This window comes from Diadema antillarum, unplaced genomic scaffold, assembly GCF_040938485.1.
Source record: "Diadema antillarum isolate AM-2024a unplaced genomic scaffold, OU_Dant_1.0 scf00000140, whole genome shotgun sequence".
In the NCBI taxonomy this organism is placed as follows: domain Eukaryota; kingdom Metazoa; phylum Echinodermata; class Echinoidea; order Diadematoida; family Diadematidae; genus Diadema; species Diadema antillarum.
This window is the reverse complement of record NW_027271029.1, coordinates 1,833,752-1,856,632: the sequence shown is the minus strand read 5'-3', so window position 1 is coordinate 1,856,632 and position 22,881 is coordinate 1,833,752. Positions and strand designations below refer to the sequence as shown.

General features: G+C 38.5%; 1 protein-coding gene across 1 annotated transcript in view; it reads right to left on the bottom strand.

Moving 5' to 3' along the window:
- Positions 1–22,881, bottom strand: part of LOC139721224 (uncharacterized) — a 155,688-nt gene that overhangs the window by 47,762 nt on the left and 85,045 nt on the right. The window contains exons 6-7 of the mRNA XM_071632548.1: positions 2,980–3,109; positions 2,187–2,391 (exon numbers count right to left, since the gene is read on the bottom strand). Of these exons, the coding sequence (XP_071488649.1) occupies positions 2,187–2,391; positions 2,980–3,109 (335 nt within the window). The remainder of the gene's footprint in view (positions 1–2,186; positions 2,392–2,979; positions 3,110–22,881) is intronic.

Genomic DNA, 22,881 nt, shown 5'->3' with positions numbered 1-22,881 from the left:
ACAGCCATCATTAAAGGTGCTAGCATCCCAACTGGCTTGTATTTCTACAATGTTTCAGCTCGTTCATATCAATCTTCACTGGAATGACATATTAGCCAGAGTCTACATCCTCACATGTCTACAAAGAACTTTTAATAAGCAGTTAAAGAAACATGAACTCAATTGTTTCCTAATAATCAACATATTTTCGGCAAAAGTGCTCGGGATCACTTTGCAAAAATACTAGCTTTCTGATAAAACTGTATGTGAGTGAAATCCTGAATGGAATAATGCACTCACCATGTTTGGTACCTGACTTTCCATTCAAACGGCTTTGAGCATAACTGTATTTCAGAGCCACTGAGGTTACGTTGAACCTATTCCTTACTTGCTTGCTTTTTAACATATGCTTATTGGAACTGGGTTTATTATATATTGAATCTGTAGAATATTAACATTGTATGTAGGTGGTGAGGGGTTTACACAGCTGTCACCTAACAGTTGTAAAAACCTCTCCTGCATTTCAGTCATATAGATTCCTGATTTTTCATGTTGAATTAGTGTTAACTTATCTTATCTGCCTTTAATATCAATGATTATTTTCATCAGCATCAATACATATTTATGAAGATGTTTTCCTTTTAACTTGTAATAAATAGTTGAAAAGCTATCCTTTAAAATTATTGAATCATATCTGTAATTTTTTTTCTAGCATTTTTTTCCAAATGTCAAATGCATTTGTATGATGGATGGGTTTTATTCCCAAATTCTGCGTGCCTGCTGCACATCAAGAGCATGTACAAAAATAAATGGATCAGAATCATCGTTCCTAAATCATCTCTGTTTTGAGTGGCACTTCAGCAAAGCTCTATTAGAGAATGATTTGTGAGACAGTTTGGGGGAAGCAGAGAAAACATACTCGGTCTCTAGCTGCCAGACTTCAAAACTTCGAATCACATTCACGTTTTCCTGCAGAGCTCCTATAGCCCTTTGTCTACATGGGGCGTCAAAAAGCCCGGCTTGCTGGATATTTCTGCTGACTCCCGACTGATCCTACTCTTTCATATCAGCAATGTCTTTACATCTCTCGCTTATTTTTGATATGGAAATAAAAGAAAAACCCTCATAAAAAGACAGAAAGCAGGAGGGCATGATGTCAGTTTTCTATCTATACGTACTGCACAAAACTTATCAAAGCTACAAAGCATTTTACATCTCTTCATTCAAGCCTTAGAGTCAAGCATTTTTTGTTTCTTACCCAGGAAACGGGTTAATTGTACAAGCTCTTCTTTTTTGCAAGTTCCTTCCATATTCCTTACTAGCTAGGGCTTTTTCAACTCATAGTGTTTTCCATGAAGATCAAATTATTGAAATTATGTGTATTCATATGTGCCTGTAGGTACAGCTGTATATACTAATGTATTATACTTTCGTTATACTATTGTTCGTATTTGCTTCATGACATTTCACCTTGTTGTACAAATCGTTAATGCTACTTTGCAATAATTTTGTATTATTTCAATATGGAAACAATAATGAAATGAAATGAAATTCAAAAGCTTGGAAACTTTCCTTTTCTGAAGGGTATTATCATGTGTGATAACCACATAGTTTAGGTTTCGATATTTCTAAATATCCTATATACCTACAAAAAAATATATCATGGAAAAAGTGATATCGTAATGTAAATACTAAACATTCTTCAAGACAGCTGGTCACTTTTGCAGGCAATGAATATTTCTGAAAATTTTCTTTCTTTGACATGCAGGATGAAATCATTTTCTGAAAAAGCTGATATATGTGAAGCCTCCAGATGAAATCACTTGAAGTTTGAGGAAAGGAGGATGAAAATTTCCCTTCTATTGTCTGTCACTTTGTATGGTGTTTATCATGATGGTTGAGATAGAAGTATTCCATTTCCACACTAACGCAAGTTTATGACCATATATCAAAAAGTCCATCTAACACTGAAAATTTCTCATCTATAGCTACACATGACAAGGAGTACATTTCCCTTTTAACCTGTTGAGGACGAACTGATTTTGCTACAACAAGCATTTCCCATAGACACCTGCCCGAGTTTACTCGGGACTCATCCTCTACGGGTTAAAGTACCTTATGTGCTTTTGCAAGACAAACAAGGAGACAGTAAACTGTATACTAGGTGTAGAAAATGCATCAAATTTTTCTGTACTACTGGTACTTACGGCTCCCCAGTCACCGGTGCTCCAAGAGGCGCAGGCCCGCTGCCTACAGGTCTGGACCACGGCCGGCTTGGGCAGGCCCCGGCACTGGTCAGGGCCCGTGGGCAGGTCGATGGACTGGGTGACCTTCTGCTGGCACGTCACTGACCTCATCTGACGACCCTCGCCACAGGTCCTGCTGCAAGCACCCCACTCTTCTGCTTCCCATCTTCAGCAACAGAAAAGAGTTAGGGAGGAAACAGACATTTGCTTGAGTGTGCAGGCTCGGGTGATGTTTTTTTGCATTTTTGGAGTAATGAACCTTAGGCCCTATTTTGTTTTGGAGAAATACACCTTATATAATATTTGGAGTAGCGAACCTTCGGAATAATAAACCTCTTTTTCATTTTCAGATTAGTGAACCTTCGAAATAACAAACCTAATTCATTTTTGCATTAACACATCTTTGGAATAACAAACCTATGCAATAACGAACTGTAACTGTAGGCTCTATAATTAGAGGGCAAAGTTGGAAGATGTAAACGTCAAAACCATAATCATTCTCCTTCACCATTTATTGCAGCAACTATCCCTATTTACATCATTATGCCAAACTCTATGCTTCAACCTTGTCAATAATCATTTCTGATCACAGTTCTACACTTTCTTGACTTGTGTGATGTAGCATTTGGCTAAGCTGCCTACTAACTTTCCTCTGAAATACGGCCAAATTTTCCAAATACAGCCATTTTTCACTGGCGGTGGAAATGGCCCTAACAAAATTGATTTCCCCTGTGTCGACAGATCTCTGTCTCACCGTGCTGGACATGGGTCGTTGTTGCAAGTCCTTCGGCGGGGAGGCGGCTTTTCCGTCTGCACGCACATGCTGTCCTCGGCGATGTAGAATGAGTTCTCCTGGACACATTTGACGATGGATTCGGTGATTCCTGGTAACAAAAAAAACCAATTGTTTGAAATAAAAGAAGAAGAGCTGGGGATGGATAAATGATTTGGATGCTGTATATGATACAAATAGGATATGTCCACATGATTGAGCATCAACACATCTCATACTGAAACATATACAATACATCAAATACTTTTACCATTTTTCAAATAATCTTTAAATACGTTGTTTCTTGTAATTGCTCTAAGTCTTGCAAGGTGGAAACTACCTTTAATCACATGATGGCAGAACATTCAAGCAGTTGGCACTTACACCTGGTTTTCATTATCTTTTTACTTTAAGAACACACTGCATGTAATACATACTTAGGGTAAATTCATGAAGTGCAAGGCCTGCATCTTATATGGTGAATGTGTGAATCTACCCATATCTAGTTTCTGTTGTTTCTGAGAAACAGATCATCCTTGACATTCACAGCAGTTGACGCTGACAGAGCCACGTCAACGGACGCCTCTTTTGCCCTCATGTCAGTGGGAATTGCCGACAATCACTATCTGAAATCTTCCCCAGGGTGAGGGGACGGATCAGAGGGAGAGACTGTCTGTAGTCTAAGCCGGATTAACCTGCTCATTACAGGGTCGTGACAGCCCCAAATGGTGATAAAATTCATTCTGTCTACGAGTGACGTCTGCATTTTGTTAGGTATGTTCACTTTCTAATAAATTATTACTTTGACTTAAAAATATTCCAAGTACTGTACTGAAACTAGGCCAGATCAAATCAAAATTGCAAAGACTTGCAGACTAATCATGGAGGCTACACTAAACATCTCAAACATAGATATGGATGAGGGTAAGGCTACTATTATCCTTTGTTTTATCATAGTAGGGTCCATGGTTTTATGAAGAATAATCTGTCCATGATTTCATTTTTGATTCTGCCCCATGAAGACATCTCCTTGACTATGCTATACATGTTTTACCATGCATTCTTTCATAGAATAAAGAAAGAAAATACATTTAAAAAAAATAATTTTTGTAAGGAAATATCTGTGAAATCTATCAATACAATGTAAATCTCGGTGTCGTATCAGATCCTGATATGATCTCTATGAAAACTGTATGTGGCCTTTAAAAGAATCTTTATGGGAAGGGAAGGAGGATCCTTCAGTGTGAGATATGAGATTGTTCTATGGAAATAGAATGTGAGGTCATATGTGCATGTATCTATAACTGTTTGATTCATTGTACTGCTGCAGTTATGAATCAGATGTTGTAAGGTAACAAGGAAGCTCCCAAAATATTGAAAGAGAGCAAACATATACTAGGAATATAATGCAATGATGAGAAAATTTTGTCTCAATATCATTTGCAGTACGGGATTCCATGGTGAGGGAACAAGGAAGGCTATTGCATTCAATCAAGAGGTCTTTGCTGATGTAGGAAACGTTTGAAATGTTTACAATGTTTTTAAATAAAAGTCTTTCTGCAATCAGGAGCTTGAGGAGCTTCTCTGAAACAGACCTTGTCTGAAATGTCTCAATTAAAAAATGCTGAACAAACCTTCAGAACTGCGCACCCTATATTATATTTGGATTTACGAACCTTCAGAATAACGAATTGTATTTCATTTGCGGATTAACAAATCTTTGGAAGAATGAACAATATAGGGTCTACATGTACTATGTATTATACTCTTTTTGAACGAGGGAATGTTAAAATGGTTAACACAAAGCTTGAAGTATTAAATGCTCAATTGAACAGCTTATCCTTTCTTCTGACTGGAATTAAATTAGTCATCATAGATGACATTGACAATTGACTTGCCCCCAGACATAACAATACAAGAAAGATCACTGTCTGTTACCTTATTTTGAATCAACAGGAAAAGTACCATTACAGTAAGAGTTCAGTGGGTGTTTTATGCCTCTTATCGTCAAGTCATGGGTTCAAACAGCCACCATGCGATATCACAGAACATGCCACTCACATCTGGGATGGGATTCACAAAGGCAGTTGATATCAAATCCTTGCTTTATAAATATGTAGTCTATGGACTATAAAAAGTGCAAAATTGGCATCCTGTGCCCATGTGTCAGTGGGCATTCAGCATTGGATAGAGGATCTTGTTAGCATACATGATGAGAAAATTTAGGCGACTGAAATTTGCATTATCTATAGACTAGATTTAAAATACCTTTGTGAATCTTGGTTCTAGAGTTTCAAGAGAGAAATGCCTTCACTTTTCCCTGTCAAACACAACATGATAACTGGGGCTGACATTTTATATAAATTCTCTTCTGAAAGTAAAGTGTCATCCATTTTCAAGATTGGAAATGGGGTACTTTAGGAAAAGCAGCTGCAACCTTTTGAAGGGGTCAAGAAAAATTTGGCACTGTTAGAGAAATCGTCTGCTTCAGTTCACAAGTCTCATCAATGTTGTCCAGCTCATGTTCTGATAAAGAGCTTCAAGAGGCCCACGGCATTTCTCTCAACCAAGACCATTATCTTCGAATCTCTCAGCAGAGCGGACCGTGGCACACACCGAAGATAAAATTCATAGCCGTTGACACGAGCCATGCTCTGTCGGTCATTCTTGATACGTATTGTAGCCGGTCTTCAGGATCGCTGATCATTTACATTTCACAGGGAGTGGATGATCGTCATTAAAAGAGGAGAGCTCTCTCGGTGCATACACAAGATCTTTTCTAAATATAGAGCTCTGCATATTTGACAACGCACAGATGTGTTGGTAGTCTTCAGGGTGTGGATAGAAGACAAAAAATGAAAGTACATCTTGGACCAAGATGACATTGATGAGAGAATGACTATGTTCCGTTTACTCTACCAAATCGGTTCATCTCACTTTAGTCTTCGGTACTTTGATCATCACATATAACATTTGCACAATCCAATGAATTGCAGCGATTGCAAATTTCAGTCTGCAGACTACTTCTAGACATGAGAGGAAATCAGGAATAATCAAAGCTAGATATCCTCATATCCTCTCCCCATAGATATATTGAGATGCCGTGACATTCTGAAGTGGACCCAGCATCCCGTTCCCATGACAACTCCCTCAGGGATGCACTCCTTCTATGATGAACTTGCCAACATAATTGCCAAGAATTTACACAGGAGGTCTAATGCACACTTGCATTTTTGGTTTAATCATAATTTTGTTTTAATCTCTTTAACACAAAAAAAAAAAGGAGAGAAAAAAAAGTCGGATGGACCAGAGCTCATTGGGTCATGAAATCCTTGAATGTTTTCCAGATGACATCATATTTGGCACATATACAGAGGCAGGTGGCATTCATGCATCTTAAAGGTGATGTTTGCTTTTTGGGAGGCAAATTGTAAAAAAGATACGAATATTGTGAAAAGCATCACATGCTGCTTGATAAAGCACGGTACAATGTATGTCCAATATGATTGCAAAATGAAGCTAAGGACAATATATTTTAGAGGATATCAACGGAAATGATTATATTAATACCTCACACATAAAGAAAATAAACCATTTCCTCATGCACTGTCATGTTTAGATTTCCTGTTGTCTGATTGTCAATTTTTTTTTTCTTTAAAGTGCTTTACCTTGTATCCATCCATGACCTCCAATGTCTCGGATTTTACAGTCCTGGGAGGATTTTTACTATGGCTTGCAAAATTGTGAGGTTACCTTCATATCATCTGCTTCAAAATGAGGTTAAATGCTCCTCTTTATATCATGTCAGAATGGAGTATGAATAGGGAAGATGCAGTCAGTTGGAGATACACTCATATCCACTTAAGCGGCAACTGGAATCAATATTTTTCGTTTCTCTTTTCTCTCCCCCCCCCCCCCCCGAAAGTCACCGAATAGACTTATTGTCCCATATTAATGATCCAAAGAACTATCATCCTTTTCTTTTCTTTTTTTCAATCCCACCCCCATCCATGCCCATGAGATGCATGGACATGGGACATTAGTTGATTACAAAGCTACTTGTAAGAGGCGGGAATTGTTGATAAATCCGTGAGAATAAATAATTTTCTTCAATCCTTGGGAGGCCCCTGATCGCTGAACACAGTTTCAGGACTATCGATATACAATAGGTATACCTTGTCAATATGCTTTGGCAATCATAACTGCAGATATAAAAACTGACAGGAGACAAAATTTGTGAAATCTGTATCAGTAGCAAACTTAATCTGAATGTGCAGCAAAAGTGAAGCTTCATTATCTCTAGAAATTATCTAAACTGAACAAAAACAACAATGACTGTAGAGTCATCATCATCTTACTTGAACAAACAACCTTGCAAAGACAACTTGGGTAAATACCGCTCACATCTCTCTGGGTTGTCTATATACATTATGTTCCCACAAAACTTGACCCACGCCAGGTGATAGGGGATATCTAAACTTGGAGGTCGTTATGGTGGGTGGGTGCGCTTACTTTATGGACAGTTGTCATATTAAGCTCAGTGGGCGCATCGTTTTGGGATAACTCCTCCGTGTTTGGACAGGTATCCATAGACCAGCCCACCGGGAAGTCTCAAATATTTACAGTGCCTTGATATCGGCACGTCAAACAAAATGTTCTAGCCAGTCTCTTTTTTTTTTCTTTTTTTTTGAAGGGGAGGGGGGTGTGAGGTAATTGATAATTCTGCCTCTTGTTATAGCCTACCTATCTATGGAAAGCTTGCTGATTGTTTCAATGCCTCTCTGATGAGTAGCAGCCTTTTTTTTCCTTTTTCTTTTTTTACACTGAAGATGCCACTTGTCAAACGAAGCAAAACAACACCTACACATGGCATCCTTTTCATGAGTACATAAGTTTCACTGTGTGGCAAATACCAGCTTAAAAAACAAAACACAAACAATAAGGAATTATTGTTTTTTAATTTTTGTGCAAAAACCAATGGAAGAATGGCCAATTAATGGCATCATCACATCATGCAATTTGCATATATGTTGTTTGCTACAATATCATTTCAGGGGAAAAAAACGTGAAAGACATTGAAGATTCTGTTAGTTTTTTACCTTGTGTCTGATTTTGATGAGAGTTACTACCATTCTGTTTGTCTAATTTTGCTGTAATTGTCAAAGTCAAATTGATCATGGTGATGAATTGCACTTAAAGGGGATGGCTAGTAACTGATCAGTGGGAATCAGTAGGAATGCTGGGGGATGATTGTTCCAATCCTTGTGGGATTCATTTAAGAGTACATTATACATCTATTGTTGTGTGAACATTATTTGCTTCAGAATGGTCTCATATTCAAGTAATGTGCAGTTTAATGTTTCCAGGTTAGCATGCCTGTACAGTGACACTGCACATTACTTGAATATGAGACCATTCTGAAGCAAATCATTTTCACACAACAATAGATATATAATGTACTCTTAAATAAACCCCACAAGGATTGGAACAATCATCCCCCAGCATTCCTACTGATTCCCACTGATCAGTTACTAGCCATCCCCTTTAAATGAAAGAGCCCTTAATGACAGAGCTTTTAATATTTTTAGAGAATGTCTGAATAAACCTCAAGTCTCAAACATGACACCATGCCTCAAAATGTTTCTCTTCTCTATATATGTGACTGTGCACCTCAAAACGAACATAAAGTCGCACACACTGATTTTGTGTGAGGACTGAAATTAAGTGAAATGGGTCAACCTAGCCGAACTTGACTTTTTCATATTTTCTGAAAGAGCGGGTCTTCTTTTACATTATGCTAAAATTTGGTATCATAAAACGGGCAGGAAAGTGTGTTTTTTAGCAGTTTATCTCGAACATTTTTGGTAGAATAGTGTGATTAGGTGTGTCTTTAGAATCCCTTTTTCATTTCTGAAAAACCTTGCCACACTCTTCAGTTTCAACTCTAATAACTTTTGAAAGGATAGTGCTACTGCTTTTAAAGTTGGCATTAATTATGGACAGATTGTGTTAATGAGGAATGTTTAATTTCAGTTTAATCTAATAATCCCTTCATTGTTGTTACTCTGGTGGTTTACTTCCTGTTTTTTGTCCCATTCATCGCACAGCCAGCACGGTTTGGTAAAGATTAAGCGCTTGAATAGACACTGTACTTCAGAGCCTCTTTTCTCAGTTCACACTTTTCCTGAGTTTGTGCTTTCTTTCCAATATCTAGATAGGTTAGGAGAGTCCATTTGATTTGAATTATACATCATTTTAAAGCTTAAAGTCTGCTTTTTCAGAATATGGTCTTAACTAAAAATTCATGTCTGGCAACTTTTTGTTGTTTTGAGGTACAGGGTCACATATGTTAGTTTACTTCTCTCGGAAATAAGCAGAAACTAGCTTGTAACAAGCTTTAAATATCTCAGCATCACTAATATGTAACACTTAAAGAATCAGAGAGATATTGCCGCAAAAAACTTTGTAAATTATTAGTGTTTCTAATTTCTTGCCCTTGAATGTGAATTTATAGAGTTTAAAAGTAAATTAGGTGTGCTATCATCTTAACATGATGACTGAGTTGTTGTTTCTTATTTTTCAATCAACAGCAGCAAACACCAACCAGAGTTTGTGCGTGCACACACACACACACACACACACACACCCCATATCTGCATTTTTTTTGTACATTTAACTATTATTAGAATTAAACAGTTGCCCAATGTTTCTGGAACAGTTGCCAAATATTCCCTTGAGCGTTGCACAAGGGCATTCACACTCTGTATCAGTTCCACAAATGTAAATGGAGCGTTGTATTCCACCCATCAAGGTGTATTATGCCAAACACAAAAGTAACCACATAGCCGGCAAGTGCTCGAGCCAAAAATAGGACTGATTCATACATTGTTTGTATGTGACCAACATACCCACACATTCATTTGATGAACTTGAATGCCAGGCCACATGCCCAAACCGCAAACTGTCAAACGTGATTTAGAATCCGATTTGTCCAAATTTTGTACCACCACTGCAAAGGCTGAAAGGCAAGTACTTGCGATGGGAAACAAAAAAATAATCTCCCTCTCTCCTTCACTGGGTTTACTCTAGTCATAATGTATCTTTGTGACAGCACCAGAAAAAGGAAGATTAGCACTTTAATCCCACCCCTTCAATTAAAACAAACACAAAAAAAGATTATGCAATCTATTTGAGTGAGAATCATGATTCCTCATTCATTATTTCTGATTCATTTTGAATTGCAAAACAATAGAAAACAATGACATATACAATCTCTAAGACTAAGATAGAAGTTAGATATGATACATCATATCATACAATATATCATTGTGATGTTAGTAATAGACAGAGAGGGTCCAAAAATATACATATGCCCTGGTTCTATCTGTGGTGGAGCCTCTTGTACAGCTTGGAAGAACATCACGAGATGTTGTGAATTCCATCTTCATCACCCTTAATTTTCTACCAGCCGCAGCCAGTTCAAATTGAACATGTCATCTGAGTGTCAGCGAGGGTAGTAGCAGTGGTCACAAACCCCCAGTCACCTCTATGCATATACATCTATTTCTCTTCCTCTCCCACTGGCTGGACCGGTATTGGCTCAGCCTGTCCTGTAATCTGAACCTGATGTTAACATACTCTACCAGTTAAAGGTTTCCCATGTTAATGCCATCCAGTAATGGTTTTTTCGCATCCACTTTAGACAGGGGCTGGTGTCCGCTCGGTGAACCTTGCCAGATCACTGTGCAGTTCACATGGGGGGAAGGGGCCAATTCCTCGTTAAGAGTCGACATGCCCACTTGGGGGGCTGGGAGTCTCTCCTGGGAGCAATTGGGTTAAAGCGTGATCAACCTGATTTAACCAGACAGGTGTATGAGAGAAATCCACCACAGATGATGAATTAGGACCGGCTCTTGCATGGAGCCATTCCCCTCCCACAGACACACAACACAAGCAGAAGAAAAAACATAGAGCACACATAACAATGTACCAAAAAAGAGATGAAAAAAAAAACACACCCAGGAAATAATATGTTTTCAGTGCATGGAAGACAGAGGCGAAATAGTGTCGACGCCCAAATTTGATTTGGTCGGACAGTGTGGGGGCACTCGTAAGTGACTCCCAGAGAAGTGTTTGACTGCGTCTGATCGAGTCTGGATGCTGCATGACTTGCCCAGCTAGTCATTGACCTCTGGCAGCAAACAGCAAAGAGTGTCATAGCTGACAGCACCACAGGCCATTTCTTGGGCTTTGGGGTGCAATGTTCTCGGCTTGGAAGGGTACGAAGGGTGGTGAGATCGGGAGCGATCTCCCACGTGTGCCAATGAAGACCTCAACTAATCATGTCGACGACGGTTAGGGAAAAGTTCTGCACTGGCCTTTAATATGGGTAGAAGCCATCAATTACAGAGCATGTCTTATGGGGGACTTACACACTCATCATTAAAGATTCAACATCCTGGGTCAGTTCATGAACATCCAAAACTAATGGTTTTTGAAAATCACTTGTTGAAATGTGATGCAAAAACTTCTTTAGACGCTGTCTGCTGTCTGTACAGACCGATTCAATTTATAATACCTTTATACACCAGTCGGAGGGAGAATTTATCAAATGGCTTATGTAACTTACAAATAGAGATATACAGTCAAACCTGTCTACAGCTGCCACCCAAGGGAGACGAAAAAAAGTGGCCATTATAGACAGGTGGCTACTATAGAAAGGTTCTTAACATGCTTTTTCTCTTGGAGGGAATTGTTGGTTTTTTTTTTAGTGGTCGTGTAAGGCAGGTGGCCTCTATAGACAGGCGGTCGCTAAGACAGGTTTGACTGCACCTCAGTAGGCAATCCACCTTGGTGTACCTTCTAAATCCATCACTTGCTCTACAACAACAACAACAAATTTAAAGCAAATAGAAGAAGTCTGTTCCAACAAAAGTTTCTCAGAAAGTGGGACATGAGTAGATGACCTCATTAGATTTGAGTTCTACAAGCTAATCACATAATGTACTTAACTCGATTTGATATGGCAATTACCATCACTTCTACTGTCATCAATGATCCATCTCCTTACTAGAACAGAAAAAAAAAATCAAAGTGACTTCACATGTGAGATCATCTCATGCTCCTCTCCTGGATCATCAAACGTTAAAGGGATGATACAGTTTCGGTTGCGATGGGACTTCAGGTTTCTAACATTCTTTTAATGACAATTTTTTGAGATAATTAAAGACCTTTTATGAAATATGAAAGAGCATGTAATTCTAAGAGGAATTACAAGTTTATTTGATGAAAATTGGATTTGAAATGGTTGAGATATCCAAAACAAAGCGATCCTAATAAAAGGGGGGACCCAACTTTAATCATGATCACTTTGTTTTACTTTGTTTTTGGATATCTCCGCCATTTCAAAACTTTGAATTCCTCTTGGAATTGTACGCTTTTTAACATTTCATGAAGTGGTTTCCAAGTATCTCACCAAAATCGTTACCTCAACTGATACTATTCCTTTAAACATCTAGGGTCTGAACTGAGAATGGAAAACCCAGAGGAGTGGTTCATGTTGGTTCCAGACTGGAGCCAAATTGAGAGGGCAATTATGATAACCTGATCTAATTTTATCTGGATTAATGAAATGGAGGAGGGGGGGGGGGGAAGGGGAGGGAATGCATGTAGAAGGAAATGTAGTTCATTCAAGTTATACAGAAGTGCAGTGACAGAGAGAAACTGTGGCTGTGTGGTAAAGTTAATTGCCACGTTAACATAAGGTGTGAATTCATGACTCAGCTTCAGTCCTAAAAATTTCTGATGATATTGGATCCTGTAAAACCAGGAATATTCACAAATTGGAGCTGAAGGCCTTTTTGGCGGCATAACACTTTTGCAAATTGCCACTGGCATCGAATGCGTTGCGTAGATATTGAACTTTTGCATGCATTTTAATTTTGTGAATCTTGGCTCCTCATGAAATGCATGAAAATTTCTGGTTTTACGTTATCCTTTAATTACTTTGATAGAATTTGGTTCAATACAGAGAATGTTTCTTTGTCATCGGGCTTGTGAGGAGTGGTATCCAACAACAAAAAAAAAGAAAAAAGAACAACAACAAGAAACATGCTTGCCTAGAATCAAGACAGTGTAATTGCACATGCCCAGTATGTAAGTGTCCAGACGCAAATTGTCTGCAATGACAGGCACAATGGTGGTAATGTAGTCACAATTATCATTATTAATCACAAAAAATAAAAATGATGAAAAGAATATCACCAGTGACAATAACTGAAGAATATGAAATAGTTTGTATGCGAGCCATGCAAGCCGAGCAAGCATCAAAATTGCATGAGGCAATTAACATGTTGCTTGCCAGCAAGCCTGTTGAATTCTGCACCCATCCCCATATTGAGAAGTGGAGGGGAGATCTTTTTGAGTCACGGGTGGACCTTCCAGCAATGACACCTACCACTATGTAAGATTGACATGTCAAGGAATGAGTATGTAGGAGTGGCCATTCAATCAGCAATGCAGTCATTGCCCCCTGGAACCTGAAGGACCTTGGAATCAGAGGATAGCCTTTGGGACCCAACAGAAAATGATATCAAAAAGAAACCTTGAATCTCTGTAATGATCTAAAGAAAGAGGAGATCATTTAACATGTCCCTGAGAAAAGTTTGGATGAGAAAATTGCTTCCAGTCCAAACTTTTGACAATTGAATTAGGGACACCAAATTTTGTCCCAACAAAAAGCGATTGTACCCTAGCCAACTTAAAGCATGCCGGCACTATTGCTTTCCCAAGTATGTACTTGCTCCAAAGTGAAGCTTCATAACATTATTTAAAGTTTCATTACTTCCAACAGTCAGGAGTGTGTAGATTTTTCCTATATGAATGAAACGAAATAAATTGATGAATATTCACAGGAAAAAGAAGCAGCAGCAATGATAATTGAATTAACTACGATTACAACACTCATACTAATGTTTCTTCTGCTACTACTACAATGATAACTACAGCTGTTTAATTTTTGCGAATCACGGTTGTATCACGAATTTAACAAAATGTGAAAATGTCGCCATGCGCTTCGGGAATAGTGCATTTACTATAAGCGTTGGTGTCAATTCGCAAAAACAACATCTCGTGAAAATGTCTGTGACCTCCTCATTCGCCAAAATATCAGTATGCAAAAATAACAGCTTATACAGTAATCAGCTTGCATTTTTGCACCCTTTTCACCATGAAATGGTGCTGGGAGTGTGTCATTTAAAGAATATCATTGCAAGTCAATACAACCAAATCTACACTTGGAGCACACAACTGAAATCTAGCAACATCAAAATTCACCTTCCTACACTGGTTACCAACATTTATGTATTTGGCACTTAAAGACTTAAAGAGGCAATATCAGTGAACAGGTCTCTGACGCTCCATGATTCACAGTCACCGACCTTGCTAAAATGTGGCCTCGTCACAACACCTTTGATTTCGAGGAATCGATTGGTCAAGATTACTCATAACAGTGCCCCTGAACTCGACATCAAACTTGACTCACAAGGCCAGACATTGTTTTCGGCATTCCAGAGCCAAGCAGACTCAATAAGCCTCGAAGACATCATCAAATTCCATGATCAGAACGGCTGGCTTAATATGTCACATGATCAGTATTATCTAATTATCACATATTGAAAACTTTCGGTCATCTGCGAAGCCGCGCTTCCGCGCGAACGCTACAACACGTAAAACGGGTCAAAAATCGACGCATTTTTCCACAAAATCTGCCATAACTTTTAAACTATTTAAGAAGCAAACTTGGGGCGCCCGGATTCTGAATGTAGACACTTTAGGGATTATTTATGTGTATATATCATTATTGTAACATTTGTAGTCGTGACGCAAATTTGATCAGAAAAGTACCTTATGAGTAGATTTGTCTATGGCGAACAGTCCAAATTTGACGAATTTGAGCATATTTTGCCGTCTTGCAATTCTTCCACACGGGATATCTCGAGAACGGAAAGTCGCACGAACTTGGGGCGCGCGGTTTTAGAAAGTAGAGACTCTGCCCTTTTTTGTGATATAAGAATCTTGTTCATTGGTTGAGCAGTCCTGACGCAAATAAGCAGTAAAACTAGACTACCCAGTCACAATTGCTGTCATAGGGAACGTGTACAATCCACACAGAGCTATCACGTGACGAGACTACCGACGAAAATTTGAGCCGTTGACCTTCACTGTCTGCCGTCGTCAGCAGTGTGAATTCCTGTGATTTCAAGCTTTTGTTTCTCGCCAAATATCATTTTCAATGCTATATCAAGATACAGTTGTATGTGAGACATTATCTAGATACGTAGCAGCCTTATGAGCAACATAACTGCTAAGTTTGGGAGCAAAAACAACCAAATATATTTCACATTCCTTCTCATTTGTCGATGATGGCTCTAGTCGGACTGGTGCATTTTCTTCGGAGGTGGTAATAATGTAAGTAGTTGCAACGGTCGCTTGCCACCTGCTGTCTGCAATCGGGTGCTTATATACACGTGTTGTGCACAGGTAATCAACTGAAATAATGTTGTAAAGGAATGATAAGGTCCTAGATTATATCTCAACTGTAGATTTAACCCGATTTCTGCCGCCTACACACAACACACTACGCGTGAAATTATGTGAACATGATGTCCCTCCACGCACGGTGCTGCAGGCCACCCCCATTAACGTGTCGACTAGCCACTCGCCCCACACGCACTCACTTTCTCCAGCGTCTGCTACGTCGGATTTTCTGCGTGAATTAGGGCGAAAGTTTTCAATATGTATGATCAGTTTTCCACATCATCACATGATTACCATTCTTTATTGTTACAAGACGGAAGAAAGGTGACAGTTGACAGATCACCATGGCAACAGGAAGGATTCGGGGTCAAATGTTCTCTCTTGGTGGCGCTTTTCATTTCTTCATAATATCTTTTTGCAAGTTCATGATTTCTCAAACATCAGTTAGCTCATGATTTTTTTTGCAAATACAATAACACAGCCAAACATAAGGGAATATGATTATAACAGAAAACACATTGATGCTGAAGGAATGGGGGAGGAGTTTTTAATATTTTTTTCTGTCATACAGCATCCTATAATACTTTAATAGGAGTCCTCATCAGCTTCAAACCTGCCATATCATGGCACCCATCGTCAGCAGGGAAGTAGCTCCAGTGACTTGACAGAGGAACACATGATGCATTAACCACTAGCCTACCAAAGCCACCATGTATACACACAGGCCACATGCAGAAGTATCCAAACTGGCAATGAAAGAGTTCACTGAACTTGTGCACACTGTGTTGTTCTCAGCTCTGTAGCCATGGCCAGCCTGTTCAGACTACACCCAAGGATCGAGATCTTCTCAAGATCTGTTCACAGTCTCCTCTGATTGGATGGTGCCTGGGATGCATTAAACTTGTGTTTGTCGAGTTTGTCTGTCGTTGTCAACCAGTGCACCCTCATGGACATTTCTTGAAGGATGAGGCTTTTATGAGACTGGGCTTGCATTGCCGGAAAATAACATGTTTTGGCATTAAAAAAAAGACAAAAAGACCAAAAAAAAAAAAATTGTTTACAAGACTTGGGGAGGAGGCTGTGCGTTAATTACACTTGCACTTTAGGAATTCATTCCAAGAGAACAATACAAATGACTAGAAGTGGACAGGGCTTCTTACATCATAGAATGGGAAAACTGTACACATACACTGTACAGGGAGAGGGAAACAGGGCTGTAGAGATCTATAATGCTAGAAATACAGGTGCATGATGGATGCAAGACAGAGATGGTTTTTAACCCATTGAAGACGGACTGATTTTGCTACAACACACATTTCCCATAGACACCTGCCCGAGTATACTCGGGACTCGTCTTCAATGGGTTAAAAGTGTTCGCCAAATCTACCTTTTTCTGTACACAGTATGTAAGACAAAGTAAAAGTTGATTCAGTTTGATATCAAACACATGCTTTGTGTGTGTCTTTTCGTTTGACAAACTCTATATTAATGTGTAGATTTGTCATACACACTAGTTTAATAGAAGATGTGATAAAAAATATATTACATGAAGTTGATAATAGAATGTTAAATCATTCAAAGCAAAATTACAGTTGGCTACTGTACCAAATATCTCTCAGGCTCCATCACAGATAACATGATTTTAGAACAAGGCAGAAATTGATGACAAGTAACACAGAGAACCGAAACACAAAGTTTGTATACTGGCTCCAACTACAAAGCTTGAACAAGCGATGCTCTCATTTTTCTCCCCTTTAGACTCTGGGCAAACCAGGCTAATGATCAATTGAACAAAAACAAGATAATGCTATCATTAAATCCATTGGTAAACACCATGTGCATATATGTTGTCTTGTACAACTGATATTAACAAGATAGTGGGTGATATATGTTGACTCCAGTTGACAAGTTAAAACCTGGTAAGAATGCGGCATGTTTTCAGGATTTTTTTTTTCTTTAATGAGTGACTAATTTTAAAGTGACATTTTAATTCATTAAAAATATTTCCATGCATTCATGACTGTGCTGAATTGCAAAGATGAGATATAGTTCTATAAATATGGTGGAATGACTTTCATATGTGAAATACATTACTAGCAGGATAATTATCTGTTTCATTGAATAAAATAATGAGTAAATTATTCAACTTTAGATACTGAAGATCATAACAGACCTCCCTTATTCAAACCTCACATGTAAACATGTCATATCACAGCATCTACCGGTGTTTTTTTTCTTTTAGTTGCTTTGTAATATGACAGTAGAATGTTGCATTTCTGTCCGATTATGTCTAAAACAACTGACTGACTTTAAGACAGCTTGAATTGACAAATCAAATGGACGGACTAGAACCACTGAAAGATATCCACTGACAATCGTAATCCATCTTGTTCCAGATAAACTCAAGATTGAAAATCCAATGTGCACACAGCTTACGCAGAGAAGTCGGTATCATTTAGCTGCCTCATTGTTTACGACAACAATGCAATGACGATTTGACAAGCGTTATCATCAGATTTCAGGGAACCTTAAACTAAAAAAACAACAACTGTAAAACAAGACTCTCTATCCTGTGTTGCTTTAGGTTGTGTACTTATGAAGCGGATAAGTATTAGTATTACTTGAGCTTCTACTGTCCAGGCAAATTTGTGAGAGATTTTCGAAATCACTATGTAAGTGTCCAATTATGGTAATGACAGTTCTGTTATATCCTCATTGTTGAACTTGAATTACAATCTAAGCCCAGTCCAAAATATGAGTTTCTCCTAGCACACTACTTTGAGTGTTTGAATTGCCAGGATGTTACATCAACATTACTTTAATGTCTGCACATTTCCAGCATGATTAAAAGTTTAGAACTTAAACAGTTTCTCATACATCTTGTGTTAATGAAGACATAACACAAAACTAAACATTTATGCTTGATATTGCATATGATTTTTTTTTCTCCCTCTCCATCTCTCTCTCGCGGTCTTGTTTTGGGTATTCCAAAGAAAGATAATGCTTACACACCACTTATAACTTCCATGGATTACTGAGGGACCAAAACAATACTGCACCATTTGCACGATCCATAATCAACATTTCGAACTTAAAAAGAAATGATGTGCAACAATAGGCGTTTTCACACCAGCCCGATGTTTCGAAATAGCGCGCTATTTTCTGACTTGGGAAATTGGAAAATATCTCGAACTTGGATTTTTATCGGGCTGATGTGAAAACGCCTGATGAAATGGCAAATTCCATCGAGATGTTTTGACACTGCTGTCAAACTGGCTGTTAGAAGTTTACCAGGAGACAAACAGCCACATTCAGAGCATATGTCTGAACAAACAACAGAGAGCCTAACAGAGGGATCATGGATGATTTAACATGACAGTAATCAAATGACTTGGAACAACAAATAAGGGAGTATCAAAAATATTTTAAAAATCAGTCATTCACACTCCATCCAGAGATTCCACACCCTTGCTTTAGCTCCTGTCTGATCACGTCAAGGGTGTAAAATGACAAATTAGGCTGTGAAGTGACAAATTAGGCAAGCAGGAGCTGATACAAAAAAGAAAAAGGAAAGAGAGGGAAAAGAAGCTGGGTGACGAATTCAGCCCCATGGGGGCACGCCATCAGTGCCAGCCAGCCCCATTGGGGGAAGTCAAGGGCAGCGTAATTTGCAAATCCTGCTATCTGTGTCAGATGTGACAGAAGCTGATAGCATCTCATGGTCAGTAAAGCTGGCTAGCTAGCAAGCAATCATCTATACATCCATCCCCTGTAGACCTAGCTCTCCATTTTTCATCCTTCCCTAGCCCTTCCATTTTCTGGCTTTTGCAGGCCCTTTAAAGGGGAAGGCTAGTAACTGATCAGTGGGAATCAGTGGAAATGCTGGGAGATGATTGTTCCAATCCTTATGGGATTCATTCAAGAGTTCATTGTATATCTATTGTTGTGTGAAAATGATTTGCTTCAGAACGGTCTCATATTCAAGTAATGTGCAGATTAATGCTCCGTCACTGACCAGGGACGCTAACCTGGAAGCATTTGACTGCACATTACTTGAATATGAGACCATTCTGAAGCAAATCATTTTCACACAACAATAGATATACAATGAACTCTTGAATGAATCCCATAAGAACTGGAACAATCATCTCCCAGCATTTCCACTGATTCCCACTGATCAGTTACTAGCCTTCCCCTTTAAATTTCAAGTGTTCATCCTTTTTTAAGGGGGGGGGGGGGGGTCCTTACTTTTGTTCAACAATCTTCAGTATCTTTATATCATAAATACAAACTGTTTTTGCAGCAGCTGTCAATACAAAACATTACTTTGATCTTTCCATACAACATACTAGCACATCAAAAGAGCTAAAAGAGGGAACAAGTGTACGGTTTTAAACACATCATATAATGCCTACCAGGAAGCACTACTATCATTAACTCAGCTGAAGCAAGACAGCTACCATTCTGCACCTGTGAATGGCATCAACATGAACACTTCTGAATTAGAACATAATGCTCTACAAAAATTTCTTCCCACCAGCACATACAGTGCACACATAAGAGACAGAGACAGCGTTCATGGACTCAGTGAAAGGTATCCATCATGTTCACTCCCAAGAGTTGAGTGGTGGTCTTGAGCAAAGGTGTGATTTTTGCACATCAAATGTGACTCACATCAAATATGGCCGCATGTTTTTCTTGTTTCTTTGCTCATCTTGGCAATGAGTAGTCACATGTTTTTCTCGTTTCTTCGCTCACCTTGGCCATGGATGTGAAATTTCCATGCGAAACTGTTTTGAATCACACATAAAGTACATGCGTGTCAAAGCTTGAGCGGCTGCTTGGTCGATCTGTCGAAAGAGTACAGCAAGTTACTATTTCATCTGTGAATGACATTTAAGTCCGACGTAACATCTAGCCACTGGTTCTGAATAATGGAGAGATTCACAGTGATCTCATGGCATCTTCGACTAACGATAGACCACACATGGAAGTCAGGAGGTAGTACTCTCTGATCAGTAGAGAGTGGTATCTGTCCTTTGCACAGACAAGATTTGCAAAGATGGGGTTAAACTGGAGGGATTGTATTTCTTGGATTTTATTGGACATGATTCACTGATTTCAACATTAAAGTTATCTTGCTACAACTTGAACATTCATTATATTTTATTCACCTTTGTCAAAATATTAAATTTCCATTTGTAGGACCTACCCCTTTTTTCTTTGTTTATGACTTTACGCAAAAATCTATAGTTATGGCAATTTGTCCTTTGCACCTAACCTTTATCACTTTCAGTGAATAAAAAAATTAATGATTCAATCGATTGATAGACAAAGAGAGGAATAATGGAGAGACAAATTGACAATGCTGATCTTAAACTTGGATTTCTCACAAGCGTAGCTCAAAGGAAGCCTTCTGTCAAGTATAATCAAGTATGCCTGCATATTTACACACTCACAAGTCACAATGTTACACATGGAAAAGTGACATTCAATCAAAAATTGTCATTAATCTTTACCATTAAAATCCATGCAAACTCGTCAAAAACAGATGTATCACAGAACAGCACCATCATCTCTGAGGGGTCTACTGAAGTATATGCTAAGCTGATGAGATCTGGGCTGTGCAGACAAATGACTGGTGATAATGGCTGTGGTACCTGAGAGCAGCACAAATGTCACAACATGTATTGGAGGAGAGAAGTGCATTTTCTCATTCCTCCTTGCTGATGACAATAAACCCTAATTACATATTTGTTTTTTTCTCTCTTTATCTATTTATCTCTGTATCTATCTCTTCATGTATCTATCTATCGATCTATCTGTAGGGTTCTGTGTCTTCTGAAAGCAGAATATCAAGAGAGCGATACCCATCTGCTACCCTTTATCTTTATCTATCTATCTATCCATCTATCTATTTATCAATCTATCTACCATCTATCTACTATCTATCTATCTATCTATCCATCTATCTATCTATCCATCCATCTATCTTTCTATCTATCTATCTATTCATTTTAATAATTACGTTGTATCTCTTTCTCTTACATGCTTTCCTGGTGCCAATGATTCTATGTGTGAGCACCTCATGTTCTGTTCATCTTTCTTTCTTTCCTCTCGCTAAATATATCTCTCTCACAAAGACATATGTTTATAATGTACATTCTCTCTTTACTGTCTCACTGTCAATGACTAGACTCTATATAATGTAAAATTTCATTGTCCCATCTTTCTTTCTTCTCTCTCTTTCTTCCAATGTATACACCTTCATACAGAGAAACACAAGCACACACAAAGCACTCCAATAAATGCATTAACCCATTGAGGACAGGCTGATTTTGCCACAACACGCATTTCTCAAAGACACTTGCCCGAGTATACTTGGGACTTGTCCTCAACGGGTTATAGCACATATTTTCTTTCTAGTAGCCCTGTTTCAATGATGACTCTACAGATTACGAAATGTAAGAATTGTTCCTGCTTTTGTTCCATTCTCTGTTCCTTTTCTTTCCTTTTCTTCTCTCTTACACATTACAAATTGGTTACACAGGGATCTCACAGTACTCATATAAATCCAGGGAGGGTCTCACCTCCCTGTATAAATCCAAATTCATCTCTACAGCCTAAACCTTCAATAACTTTTGCTGTCAAAGGGGCAGAAACAGCTCTGTGTAGTAACATTTGTCACTTTGCCCTGTCAAAGCAGTTCTCTCATATAAACTATTGTACAATCAGCCATAATGCCCACCAATAACGTGTGTGCAAGCACAATTCTAAAACCACTCTAGACATAGTATCTGGTGTTGATCAAAATCGAAACAATGTGAGTATTCATGAAAACATCAGATGGCAAATATTCTTTGTTTACATTCCAGTGAATACAAACTATGAGATGCTATGAATTTTGCATGAAAATGTTCTGCCATTGATTTCGAATGAATGAATCCATGCATGGACTTCACAGCTTGTAGCATTAACTGTCATATCTGATCTAGACACTGTGCCGTTGAGGAAACTCAGCGCTCTGATAAAATGAGTTGTGTTTACTTCGTGAAAGCATGCTCTTTGCGACATTCTCAATAATCTATCATTCAGTCAACAACATTATGGCAAAGGCTACGTGATGCATGGTCTGATTTTGTTTTAACTGTTGCAGGCTCTTGATAATTGATTGCATTCAAAGTAATATTAGATATACATTTATATTCTTTTGCAAGTTTCTCCATCCATCTCCCTATCACAATGAATAATCCATTGCAGCATCCCTATCTCCACAATCACTATGGCAACAGCAATAAAGGAAGACACGAAATACCAGCAGCCTTCTCAATTCTTAAATGAGAAGCA